Source organism: Hypoxylon fragiforme (genome assembly GCF_022984875.1).
Source record: "Hypoxylon fragiforme strain CBS 206.31 chromosome Unknown GGS25scaffold_5, whole genome shotgun sequence".
Taxonomy (NCBI): domain Eukaryota; kingdom Fungi; phylum Ascomycota; class Sordariomycetes; order Xylariales; family Hypoxylaceae; genus Hypoxylon; species Hypoxylon fragiforme.
The window spans coordinates 371,092-384,605 of record NW_026054760.1 but is presented as its reverse complement, the minus strand read 5'-3'; the positions used below and the strand labels follow the sequence as shown (position 1 = coordinate 384,605).

General features: G+C 49.0%; 3 protein-coding genes across 3 annotated transcripts; all 3 read left to right on the top strand.

The window, feature by feature from the left end:
- The first annotated feature begins 656 nt into the window (after positions 1 to 656).
- On the top strand, positions 657 to 7,540 carry GGS25DRAFT_489063 (uncharacterized protein). The gene is made up of 7 exons (XM_049260872.1): positions 657 to 1,205; positions 1,265 to 1,484; positions 1,546 to 3,727; positions 3,826 to 4,011; positions 4,075 to 4,175; positions 4,231 to 4,988; positions 5,047 to 7,540. The coding sequence occupies exons 1-7, from the start codon at positions 1,072 to 1,074 to the stop codon at positions 7,004 to 7,006; spliced, it is 5,541 nt and encodes a 1,846-aa protein (XP_049116296.1). The 5' UTR covers positions 657 to 1,071; the 3' UTR covers positions 7,007 to 7,540.
- A 1,209-nt stretch (positions 7,541 to 8,749) lies between these two features.
- GGS25DRAFT_521322 (uncharacterized protein) lies at positions 8,750 to 10,315 on the top strand (the record flags this gene model as incomplete). The annotated part of the gene is made up of 2 exons (XM_049264040.1): positions 8,750 to 9,935; positions 10,011 to 10,315. 2 exons carry the CDS (start codon positions 8,750 to 8,752, stop codon positions 10,313 to 10,315), a joined length of 1,491 nt encoding a protein of 496 aa, XP_049116295.1.
- Positions 10,316 to 11,846: 1,531 nt separating this feature from the next.
- GGS25DRAFT_521321 (uncharacterized protein) lies at positions 11,847 to 12,407 on the top strand (the record flags this gene model as incomplete). The annotated part of the gene is made up of 1 exon (XM_049264039.1): positions 11,847 to 12,407. The coding sequence occupies one exon, from the start codon at positions 11,847 to 11,849 to the stop codon at positions 12,405 to 12,407; it is 561 nt and encodes a 186-aa protein (XP_049116294.1).
- Positions 12,408 to 13,514: the final 1,107 nt, after the last annotated feature.

The following is a 13,514-nucleotide window of genomic DNA, read 5'->3' as shown; positions in this document are numbered from 1 at the left end:
TTCTGTAAAAATCGGTATACTAAGATTAATTGATCGTAAGCTTCAACACGTTTTTATACGTCAAACTCCAAATGTGCGTAAGAAAAATGAGGGGTGATGAAAAATGATTCATTCTCATTCATCATGCCACGGGCATATGACTATCAAGTACTTGTTCTGCACCTTGCTTGCGATACCGAGGGGAATTTTAGGGCTGAGAATGAAAATGCTTGGCTGCACCTCATGAGCTAACCGCTTCAATACTCAGCTAGCAAGGTTCCGAATGTCCTGCTTATTTTAGCGATCCAGCCTACCCAGGCTACACTAACTAGCCATCGTGATCAGCTAGATTCGGCATGGGTGTTGGCGCTATTAATATGTACGCACGCCGTTAGCTGGCCAGTCCAGCCCCTGAGCTTGGGCCTTAAGGCCGGGGATCTGTACCAAATCTGACCATAACGCAGCTTTCTATGCCTATTCGATGCAGGGGGGGGGGCTCTAGGCTGCATCATTTGCGGTACAGGCAGACGAGTTCTCGAAACGCGGTATGCGCGAAAGCCTGGAAAAGAGATAGCGATGGCTGGGAGAGAAAGAAATTCTGATTAGGCAGCGATATAATATTATTGATAATTGAAATTATGACTTCCAAGGTTACTTCGTAGTGCATGCAGTCATCACACTATTATAGTCCGAGATGAGGTTAACTATGTAGACATGGGCTTCACAGAGGCGTGAAATACATACCTAATCTTACCTACATAGCACCAAAAGTACATGGTATGGAATACTTTTAGTGCTGAGCGGCTGCCTGTAAGCAAATGCGATCGGCAGCGGGAGACTCAGCCGCACACGGAATGGGACTACCCTCACCCCATGTCATTCGTCGGCCATGGACTTTCTCATTCTATCCCGGTTCTTCCTAGGGGATTCTATTATTGGGAGCCGTCCCGGTTATCCATCATGGGTACCTACATTAACTGGGCCGCTGTCGGTATTACATATAACTCGCCATGTCCGCCCCCATTGCGGAGAAGAAAGCTTGATTTCAGCTGTGTTGTGTAGGAATAGTCTTTTTTGCTCAATATTCTCATCATGTCTCTACAGCGCTCCGGGACGCGGAAGGCGCCCTCAGGGCCTGCGCGACGGAAGAAGGACTATGATATTGTGCAGCAGGGAATCAAGGAGCTGTATCCACTTGATAAGTCCAGTGTCGAGCCAGAGATTGAGTGAGTTGAAATGTGAAAGTATTTAAATGAGATGCCTTGGTTCTAATATTGGTGTCTAGTATCGTCTTCGTGCCCGGTCTGGGGGCTCACCCGGAGGATAGCTGGAAGTCGGAGAGTACCAGCTTCAATTGGACCACAGACGGTCTGGTTAGAGATTTCCCCCGTGCTCGAATCTTGTTGTATATGTACGAGTCAGCATGGAACGGCTCTCTCAAAGTGAAGCAGTTCATGAGCAATATCGCCATGACATTGCTCAATGGATTAAGAAGCAAAAGACAGGTATGCGAATTTCGCGAAACTCGCTCATCCGTGATGAAGGGATGTGCTAATGAAACAATAGGGTCGCGTCCAACGACGTCCAATTATCTTCATTGGCCATAGCATGGGTGGCCTTGTAGTTGCGAAAGCCATCACTATCGCGGATGCGCGACGAGATAAGTTTCCCATCATGTTCGAAGCCATCGCGGCGGCCATCTTCTTCGGAACCCCTTTCAACGGCGCGCCAGTTGCCTCCGTAGCTGCCATGTATTCACACTTCGCCGAGAAGGCTGGAGCAGCTACCTCATCTAAGCTACTAGAGCTGATGAAGCCTGGGGAGGAAAGTCTTCGCGAGCTGAAGCACGAGTTCATGCGACTTGCTGGGAAGTTGAACCCCAAGATCGACTTGATGTGCTTCTACGAAGAGCAGCCGACCGACTTTTCTAAGATGGCTGGCCTGCCAAGTCTCTTCGGTTTGACCAAGATGGCAATTCCCAAGGAGTATGCCGAGTTCGTCAGCCGTGACTCTGCGACTCTCCCAGGTGTTGACGAGCAAGGTCTAGCTTGTAATCATCGAAACCTTGTCAAGTTTGACGGACCGAAGGACGATCGCTGGAGCCAGTTCGTCAAAGATCCTCTGAAGCGAATCATACATGGCGCTCAGCTGGCTGTCAAGAACCGTCTAAATTCAGTTCGTGATATCGACCGTACCATGATCAACAGCATCATGGAAGTGTTCGACGGCGCGTCAGTATCCAAGAAGCGCAAGACGCTAGCGCAAACATTTGCCCCATCTTCTTGGATCATGAAAGAAGCGGAGTATAAGCAATGGCTAGACGAACCTGCGTCGGAAGATGAGAACCGTGTGGTTCGCTCAGCGGATTGCTTATGGATCCGAGGCCCGGAAGGTAGAGGCAAGACTAGCGCGTCTCTGGCAGCTGTCGATGAGATCGAGATACTCAAAGACAAGGAGGATACAGATCAAGGGCAAATCCTTCTCGCATACTTCTTTTGTGACTCGACGACAGACTATTCAACCGCCGAGGACTTGTTGAAGAGTCTGGTGACGCAACTCATCAATCAACAAGAGACCCTGGCTTCTTATGCCAAGGCGTTTGCTAAGAAGAAGGGCGAAGCAACCAAGTCCCAAGCACAAGTGACGGTAGAGAACCTGTGGCAGACTCTTCAGGACATGCTTACGGACGAGTTTATTGGCAGTAAGGTTATCTTCGTCTTGAATAACCTGCATGCACTACCTGAAGACTCAGATTCAACCATCAAGCTGATGAAGTACCTGAACGCTGAGCTGCAGAACATGAACAGCACGGACACAAAACGTGTATCCACAAGATGGATGATCACAAGCAGAGAAGCCCACAACATAGGCGACGCACTGAATGTTGAGGGGGTCCGGCTGATCGATCTCGAGGACGAGAAGTACGGAGACCAAGTGCAGATGGCGTTGCGAAAACGCGCCAAGGAGCGGATTTCGACACTGGAGAAGGAGAAGAACTACAACAAAGCCCTGTCGTATTTCGCGAGCAGTCTCATTGGGCGACGTGCTACAAACACCCAATGGATCGACATCACCTGCGTCCAGCTCCAGGAGCTTCCACAGAAGGAGAGCGACCTGAAAGTGCGCCGGGTGCTGGAACGAATGCCTCAAGATCTGACCACGCTTCTCAACAACGCATGGCTGCAGATCTTCAAAGCCAACGAGAAGGATGTGGAGAAGATCAAGGAGATGCTGCGCGCGCTTGTGCTCACGTACGAAGACCCCACCGAGACGGAACTGGGCGTGCTGGCCGGCCTCTCCTCGAGCGAAGAAGAAAAGGCGGAACTGCGCAAGTTCGTCGAGAAGTGCAAGCCACTCCTCGTGACCAAGCGGCCGAGTAACACAATTTGCTTCCTCAACGTCGTGGTCAAGACGCATCTTCTGGAGAATGCGAAACAGCTTCTCGGGATGTCTAACGAGGAGATGAAGTGGCAGCACGGTGTTCTTGCGCTCCGGTCGTTCTCCCATGTGAACGAGTGTTTCAATTTCCCGAAGAAAGAGGAGCCGGTTGAGGAAGAGAATGAGGAAGGGAAGGAAGACGGAAGTGAAGATGGGGATGATGAAGACAATGACGACGATGACGATGGAGAAGACGACGACGAAGACGGCGAGGATAGTGATGAGGAAGATGACGACGATGATAATAGCGAAAGCGATAATAGTGAAGATGAGCCGGATCCCGAAGCCGATATTCTCCACGATCTAGCCTGTAAGTTATACTTCAATGCTCTGAATTGCTCCTACATTTACCCTATACCGAAAGCGTCTTATAGCTGAACGATTATTTACTGACCTTCATTTCATCAGTGCCATATACTGTCAAGTATTGGCTTCGTCATGCCAGTAAAGCCACGCGCGAGATCGCCGAAGATCTTAGTCTAGAGCAGGAGTTTTGGAAGCCGGATTCGATTATACGCCATCGCTGGCTCGTGGAATACTGCCGTATGACCAGCACCTTTGACGACTTTGATTACAAGACGTTGACTGGTCTGCGTAAGTTTCGGTCTCCTTCTAAACTGTTTCTATGCAAAGTTTGCTGATCAGAAATGCCTATAGATATCGCTTCTTCCGTCGGATTCAAAGAGCTCGTGGTGGCGCTGATTCGAAATGGCTACGATGGCCAAATCATGACGCGTGACTCATTGGTTAACTCACCGGTAAGCTATAGGCATATCTACCCCCGAATAACTGTTAGCTTATATGTATATCCAGCTACATCTTGCTGCATTCTTCGGACGCCCCAAGATTGTCGAGGAGCTTCTCAATAAAGGAGCTGTGATCGACGACGCCGATGAAATCCAGGAGCAGACGCCTTTACACATGGCAGCCTTCGGTGGCCACATTGAGGTCATGAAGAAGCTACTATTGAGAGGGGCAAACCCTAACGCTACATCTAATGACATAGGCCCTGTGGTGAATGCCGCGATCTCATCCGGCAACCGAGCCTGTGTCGAACTGCTCGTTGAGCGTGGAGTCTCCTTGACGATAGACCGAGATGACCTCGAAGCACCGCTAGCTCTGGCCGCTCTATTGTCCGATATTTCGATGTTCGAATATCTGATTGAGCAATACGCCTCTAAATTGCCTGCTGAAGAGTACAGCAAAGCGTTCGTCAAAGCCGCGGAGGCAGGCCGTATGGAAGTCTTCAATAGGCTACTCGACTTCGAGCACACGCAAGAATACTTCCAAAGGGCCCTAGATGCTGCTGTAAGCGAATGGAACTGGGAAGTTGTCACAACCCTGCTGGAGAAGCGCACTGAGCTTAACTGCGATGGCGTCTTCTACCAAGTAGCTACGGGTACTGAGCCTCAGGACAAGCTTCTCGAAGTGGTCTGGGATTATGCCCATGGCTCCATAAGCCGGGAAACCCTCAACAAATCCTTGTATGATGCCACGGATAGAGAAAAGGAGTCAACAGTGGAGGTGCTTCTGGAGAAATATGGAGCGGATCCCAACGCTACCGGTGAAGAGTAAGTCAATCACGTGACGGAAACAACGAAGCGACAAGACATACTGACCGAGTTATAGATATGGCAATGCTCTCACAGCTGCCGCGTACGACGGAACCATGAACATCATTCAGCTACTCCTCAAGGCTGGTGCCGATGTCAACGCGCCCGAGGGATGGGCAATTCAAGCAGCCTCTACTGAGGGCCACTACGATGTCGTCGCAGAGCTCCTAAAACGTGGCGCCGACGTCAATGCCTTTACCCATAACGAGCACTTCGCCGCTGGAACCGCGCTCCAGGGGGCCTGTGAGGCGGGGAAGACGGACATAGTATCGCTGCTCCTTGAGCACAACGCAGATCCTAATATCGGAGGAGGCTCTGACGCGCCGCCAATTCTTGCAGCTACAACTCGCGCAGAAGAGGACATTCTGGAACTCCTAGTTAAAGCGAAAGCTCGCTTGGACGTTCTCGGTGCTTCGGAGAGTCCATCCACACCGCTGATTTGTGCCGCTGCCTATATGCCCCAGTCGTCGCTCCAGATCCTACTTGACGCTGGCGCTGATATCAACCTCCCCGACAACGACGGAGACACGGCTCTCATTGTCGCTGCATCTAGGGGAGACGAAGAAGCCGTTTCGTTCCTGCTCAATAACGGTGCCGACATCATGCACTCGAACAAGGAAGGCAACAATGCTCTCCAGGAAGCAGTTCAAAATGAGAACGAGGAATGCGTGAAGGTTCTTGTCGACCGCGTTTCGCAACTGCTAGGAGCTCTGAGAACTGCCATGGACTCTGGTAACAGTGCTGTTACTAGTGTGGTACGAGGTGTGTTTAGCAAGGAGCAAGCGCTTAACTACGACGACGAGACCCATGAAGAAGAAGCCCACGAAGACCGGGCTCTTACACCAGTCCATGGATCAGGAAGCGAGGGAGGAAGTAAGACAGGAAGTGAGGCAGGCAACGAAGCAGCCGAAGATGATAATGAACAGCCAGAATCTCCGGAAGAGCATTCCGGTTTCAGCAAAATATCCCAAGAGCTCAAATCTGCATTAGCCAACCAGGCCGCCCTTTGGAGCGAAATCACAAGCAAACCTTCGTCGCCAGAAGACGGCGAACAGGAGCGCGAACCTTACCAGCCAGTTGAGCAGTACGAGGAGCAACACACTCCACCCCTTGAACTGAACCAAATATCCTATGACGCAGAGCCAGTTCCGGAGCCAGCTCCAAGTGTTCAACTCTCCGACCCGGTCGCAGAACTCCCCGCTCAAACATATATCAAGAGAAAGCCGGCCCCTTCATCGCGTAGCAGCTCCGCGCAATACAACCGCACCCCGTCACCGAAGCAATCCGACCTCTCTTTCGGCGACTTCTCCATGCCACCACTCGGCGGCAACGGGCAGAACATAGTCGCGTACCAGCCCATCCAGGACTCAGCCCCTCCACAGCCGCAAGCAGCGCCCGCCTACCAACCCCCACCGAACCAAAACACGTCTCCGCAGCCCTCGCCTTCGTTCCAGGCACACTCGTACACGCAGAGCCAGTCGTCGCAGCTGGCGAACACGAACCAGTACCAAGCGCCGGGCCACTACTCCAGCGGCAGCCTACCGTACAACAACGCCAACGCCAGCCCGAACTACGGGATCGCGAGCCAGTACGGGGCCCCGCCCCAGCCGACCGCCTCCTTCGCCGCGTACAACCCAGACTCGTATAGCCAGCAGCAGGCGCCGCCGCAACGGCCGCCGAAGCAGGAGCTATACTACGGGCAGCAGCAGCAAGGGGATTCAGCGGCGCTGGGAGGGTATCAGGGGCAGGCTTACCAGCCACAGGCGCAGCAGGAGTGGCAGCAGGGAGGAAACTACGGGAATGGGAATGGGGTGTACGGGGGAAGTGGGAATGGAAATGGAAATGGGAGTCAATGGGACCTGGCGGCGCGGCCGCCGCTGAAGCCGCAACGGTCATCGTTTTTTTCGGCGGGAGGGGTCAAGAGTACGCTGGATAAGGCGAAGTTTATGGGGAATGGGATGTTTGGGAGGAAGTAGGGTGTAGGAGGTAGGGGGTAGGGCTAGGTATGGGAGATTGTATGATACGTGGCTATGAGGGGCATTGGCATGACTGAGGCGCATGGGTATGTACTTACGTGATGGAAAGGTTGCTCATTGAGGTTGGTGATTTTGTGTCATTGGATTGTATTCTGGTGTTTTTGGAGGGTTTGTCTCCGGTGGAATCATCAACGTTGGGGTGTATGGTGGAAAGACTCAGAGGATTGGTAAATAACTATTCATTGTTAGGTACTTGTCTAGTTTAGGACAGTGTCCATTGATACATATGCTGCATAATGTATAAACACATGCATAACTCTTGGCGAAGCTGATGAACTGCGGCGCACTTGCCATTCCCCTTGGTTGAATGGTGTAGGTTAGTAACTTGGAAGGAGGAGATTTTTAGATACGCCCTTGCTCACGTGCGTACCTACCTAAAATGGATTCCATCCCATCTTTCCAGCGATCTGAATGGATGGTCGTTTGATTAGAGTTTATAGATTCCGTTTGCTACACGATCGATTTCCTGATTAATATGGGGTTGACCGGGGGGGCCGCTGTTTCTATACCACTAGTCCCGTGAGTACTACCTATATGTATCTACGTACCTAGTATCTAAGTCCTAGGTAGACAAACTACCGAACGCGATAGAAGTCATGATATTACAACAGAGAGCAAATACTTGCGATTCTTCCTATATAAAGAGTTGGTGTGCCGATGCTATTCTGGCTCGCATACCAAGTTGGAAATATTCAACTTGATACTATCTTCTATATAGATCCCTCTTATTCAAGATAGTCCTCCCGCTGAAGAGTAGAGCAGAGACTATAGCGTTTTTAAAACGTTAGTAGAGTTTTGATTTATCGTGATTGAGTTGTTTTCGTCGTAACCACCAAGAATTATCACGCGTGTCGCGTCAGTCGCGTAAAGTGACTTTCAACTCTACACCCCCCCTATCCATGCACTGACACCCCACCAGCTGCCTGGGTATCCATTCGATCTTGAAAATCGGCATCTACTCTATTCTAGGTCTTTTTATAGCCTCTAGATCTATTCATTTTCCTACTTTTAGTGGGCCGCTTGCTAAATTTCGAAAGTACCTGCCTGAACACCTTACCATTGACCGGGATTCAAAGGTCACTTTTAGAGCGATTTCCAGCCCGCATAACCATTCAGAGCACCATGTTTCCATTCAGCCCATATGTAATAAGGCGGTTCCTGAAAAATATGCAGGTAGAAGCAATATGTACCTTCTACTCTCAGTCCACCCATCCTAGTATTCAGTGTTTCCACCACCTCTTTCCCGCTCGTACATATGTCTACATTTCTTTCCACTTTCAATATTTTTCTCTTCCGTACAATCAATCTACAAAGTACAGCCGCAGAAGCCCCATACTTCAACCTACAACTCACCCATATCACCATCCCATCTACAACCATTAACACCCACACTTTTACTTCACAAAGATTTGTGAGCCTACCCTACCCCCATCTACTTTCGCGCACATCAATTTTCTTCTTACAATAAACTCGCCTCCATCCACTTACCTCTTCTCTAACATCGTCACCTCGTGTCTCTACTTCCGTCTCTCCATTTATCTTCTCTCCATCTGCTCTCCATCTCTTCACTAGTACCTCACTAGTATCCTGACAGTCTCTATTCTAAATACTACGGCTCATACTCTTCAATAGCTCAATAGTAAACACTCATCTTTGAATATGTCCTACTATAACAACAGCAACATGTCTACGGGAAATACCTCCGATATGGGCACTGTTGACGAATCCTATCCGCCTCTACCTGAGTGGCAGCAAGCCAATCAGACAAACATTCAGCATGGCGCTGGATTTGATTTCAACCAAACTATCCCTACTTATCCCTCTGGCGAATATAACGGCGATCATACCGGCGAATACCCAGTCAGCTCTGTTGGAAACCCCGCCTTCAAATACTTCGGCGATACCCAACAGAATAATCACACGGACAACCCTCAAGAGGTCGCCCAAGAGTACATTCAGGCACCCAATGGCATTTTCCAGAACAACGCTTACGGTTTTGGTCATCTCTATAACCCCGACCTCAGCTATTACAACGCCCATCCATACTGGGAGGGCTACGGTAATATGCCAATGAACAACGAGATATCTAACAACTGGATGAATATTGATCCCCTCATTCGGAATCAACAGCTGGAATCGACGGACCCACTCACATCCAACGGTACTATATCGACAGGCCATAGCGGCAGCTACGCGACACCAAACACCATGAGCTATTACAGCCAGCATATTGATCAACACCGAGCACGGTCTGGCTCTCGGGGAACCTCGTCCTCTCATACCGTTCCGTACACCTCCGTCTCGGGCTCACTTACACGTGACGACTCGCTCACCACTTCGAGCTCCTTCTCGTCTACCGGCACACACAACATGCCGGCGCGATTACTCAACCCACATTCGCTCTCCCAATCAGGGACGGCCGCTGCGAAAGATCAGCCACTAGAGATTATGGATAATCTTGACATTCACGAAGAGTCATCAATCGGAAAGACTCGAAGTGGTAAGAAGTATCAAAGCAGTAGTATCTCCTTGGCAAAGCGGGCATGTGTTAAGAAGTCCTCTGAGAAGCGCATCAAAGCTCGAGGCCATTTGGAAGCGATACCGGCCCCGGGATCACCAGCGAACTTAGTCATACCCGAAGCCCAAGAGGATATCACCCCTCACATTGCTGATACAAAGAAAGCGAAGTCTAAAAAGGCGAAAGGCAAGCAATCTGGCAAGAAGGAGCCGGATTGTGAAGCATTGTGTGATCTTTTCGAACTTCCCTTCACTGCCATCAGCAACAACCATAAATCTTCTGCCGATATTGCTTCAGGCTTCAATCCGTCGCAGGGAATAACATACGTTCCCGAGCTGAGACGTGAGCCCCGTAAGTGATATTCTCTACTTAAAATTTTCGTTCAGATGAGATCTAGTGGTTCAATATTTGCTAACATCACCTCAGTTATTATTGGCGCTGGCTCCCCTCTGAGTGACTTCGATACCGGCATCGACCTGTTGAAGCCGATGGACCAATTCTACCCTGCTGGTGATGTGAAACCACTCGCCACCGCATTCCGACCTACCGTTATCCCGGTAGAATATTATGGAAACCCTGACTGGGAGCGAAAAGGCTCGGTGCGACCCATCGGATCAAAGGCACGCCGTGGGCCTAAACGATTGAAGCCCACCAAGGCGGAACAGAAGGTGGCCATATCATACCAGAAACTGGTCAAGGAGACCTTAAACCTTTACATCAACGACAATTAGACTCATGACAGGTCATAGTCCTGTGGAATGAGCCTTAAACACAGGTAGCACTAGACGATTACGTCGTGCTGGAGTATCAGGGAGGTTCGGAGTGAATTACATTGCACACTTTATGGTGATGGGAAACCTTTGTACATATGAACCACAAATAGGTTCTTTGATTTTAGTTTGCGAAGTCAATTGATGGTTTATTGTATTTAACTTGCAAGTTCATTCCTCTTTTTCATATTTCTTGAAATACCCAATTGTGTCGTTTTTGACAGTGGCTCATTGCCAATTTCTAGTCAATAAGGTAGAAGAGACCTAGTACTCCCTTTCTAAATCGACAGAATTAACTAAACTATTTAAACCCTCTCTCTGGAGACACTCGTTGTGAAATGGACTTCTCGGTGATATGTGCCCCCTTTTCGGACTTGAAGCTATGACGTAAGACAGCTTCGGAGAATACAGCCGCTCGTCACGAGATACCGTCTACCAGACGGTTTCTGGGTGTATATATATATCAGGACTTCAGGGAAATATTCTCACGCTAGTAATGCACTTCGCTATCTACTGGAGCACTGTCCATAGTTGTAATTCCCTCTTCCTGATCGAGACTGTGGCGTCTAGATAGAAGCACCTATTGTCCTGCAGCTATCAACAATGGAAATATTCCTCACGCTAAAGCACAGTATCAGCCATTGCTGTGAGACTCTGAATGGCATACTCACTAGCGCCGTCCGTAAAATTCATATGACCGGCAACAGGCCAGTGCAGAGTCAGTCGTTGCTGCGGATATGGTGGTCTGGTCTCAATATCTGCTCAAAAGACGCCTTCTAGACCCTAATATAGGACTTCCATTGTGAATGTTATCGCAGACACGGTATGGGCCACCATTGATTCCATTATCTGTAAATCTGCTCAATGGAAAAGCCGATAGATACTGTGCTACCTTGGAATCAACCGCAGGAATCACCTTGCTACGTGCACTGTCCTACCGCTGCAGGATTCGACTATAAATACCTGGAGCCTCTGCCATCTTTCTTCCTTTCCTTCCTTCCATTCCGCACACGACTCCAGACCGGGAAAGCAAAACATAAAAGCTAATAAACTACCATCAACCAACCAAACACCAGCCAACACCAAACCTCTCAAGCTCAACACGATAACTGTTGAACTCACAAGTAAGTCTGCCATCTCTACTTCTCTTCATCTGATACACTTCCCTTGTCGCGAATCTACTTGATGTCCTACTTCTGGTAAGATCGCTACAGCTGTTGAGGATCACCTTGACTTACGCTACCAGTCTTTCAGACATAGCCCTGACAACTTTCCACTCTAACATCAACCGAAACATTATTGTAATATTTATTCACTCCAAATTACTTTCTTTTCATAGTGTGCTAATTTGGTTCTTTTAGCAACGCACTTTTTGTCATCTCAATACAGAAAGACAAACTGTACTCGACACTGTCGATAACTCATCACCGATAACTCATCTCAATTTCTCCTCATAACCTACAACCTTACATTACCATTATCAACCATCAAGATGTTCGGATTTATCAAGAAGAACTCCAAGAACAACAAGGCCGCCAACAAGAAGCCTGTTGGTAACGATCCCGCGGGCTATGAAGGCCAAGAGCAAGACTACTACCAACAAGAGATTAAAATGGAGACACCATCTCGTCCGGCTTCGCCGAAGTTCACTTACCCGCGGAAGGGATCGAAGCCCCTTCCATCTACCATCAAGAAGGAGCCGACGCCATATATGCCACAAGAGCCACACTACCACAGAGGAGAGATGAAAGTGGAGACCCCGTCTCCTCCTGCCTCGCCGAAGTTCACTTACCCGCGAAAGGGATCGAAGCCCCTTCCATCTACCATTAAGCAGGAACCAACGCCATATGTGCCACAAGAGCCAACGTATGCGCGGCACGGAAAAAGGGTTTCCGAATATGCTCAACAAGCCTTCTATAATTCTCGAGAGCAAAGCTACGACCATCAGGAGAAACGAATTAAGACGGAACCAGAGGATGCTGACGAGCCATTCTCGTACGCGCGGAAAGGGAGGGGGGCATTTGATGCCAAGAAATGGGGCTGGTCTGGTTGAGCGAAGGCTCACAGTCACTCGGCTCATCCACTTTAACGCCAAAGGGATTCTCAGTACTTGATGGTAGCTTCTGGGCGCATGTGGAGGGACTTTTCACTGCAGGAAGGGGGGCCTTAGTCGGTGGTTCTTGGGGCTGGAGGGATATTTCTTGGGGATCTGGTTTCTAGTGTGTCTAATAAACGAGGACACTCACGTTGTACTTTGGTCGGAAGAGGGGTCTCGTAAATTGACTCTGTTAACCCACTACTATATTCTTCGCATAAAAGTGATGATAGGAATGTTGACCACGTGATACTTATATAAGGCACAAAGTGATGGATGTGCATCTGTAGATATTCTAAACATTGAACAATATAGCACCGGCGTCCGGCAATCCTAGCCCCGATCACTCATTAATCTACCTAGGGTACCTACATACCTAGTAGTATAGTAGGGTATATAGTAGGTACATTGTTACTGGGGATTTGTAGGCGAAGTTCAGCCGTCCAGGGGTAAGGTACCTACCTAATACTCTTAACCCCGCCGGTATGTGACTGAATACCGCGGGGTAGTGAAAGTACGTCACTTTGATAGGAAGGGGATATTGTAAGGAGAAAATAGGGTTTAAGGTGAGACTTACACAGCTGCCTCCAAATAGTAACCTCAGGCTGTGGTTTAAGGCGTTTAGGTGTTAACCACCTTACGTATGTACGTACCTAGGGTTATTTCAGACAAGCCCTCCCCGAGAATATAGATGTCGCCCATTGATTAAGTTTTCCTTTCGTACTTCTCTACCAAAACAAAATTATACTCTTCACTCACAAACAACAGTCCGCGTAAACCCCCCTTCCTGGGGGGGGTTTACACCCAAGGATCCCATAAGAACAGCGACCAAGGTACGCTTGTTGAATAATTCTACTTCCAATCACTTGTGAACTTATTAACAAGTACTTTATAGATTATTTGAACACTTCTGGCCTCCATCACTCTTCTTCTATCTATAGCCCAGTCCTATGGCCAATGGCTTCACTCAAATCTTTCAACTCCCTTCACGCGACTCATATGACACAATACTAATCCAAAACGCACGAAAATAATTCTTTACTGGACAGAGAATCAGAGGAATTC

Coding starts and splice junctions, on each gene's coding strand:
- GGS25DRAFT_489063 (XM_049260872.1), top strand. CDS start 1,072: ATGTCTCTACAGCGCTCCGGGACGCGGAAGGCGCCCTCAGGGCCTGCG. Junction 3,728..3,825: donor TATTCTCCACGATCTAGCCT/GTAAGTTATACT, acceptor TCATTTCATCAG/TGCCATATACTGTCAAGTAT. Junction 4,012..4,074: donor CAAGACGTTGACTGGTCTGC/GTAAGTTTCGGT, acceptor AAATGCCTATAG/ATATCGCTTCTTCCGTCGGA.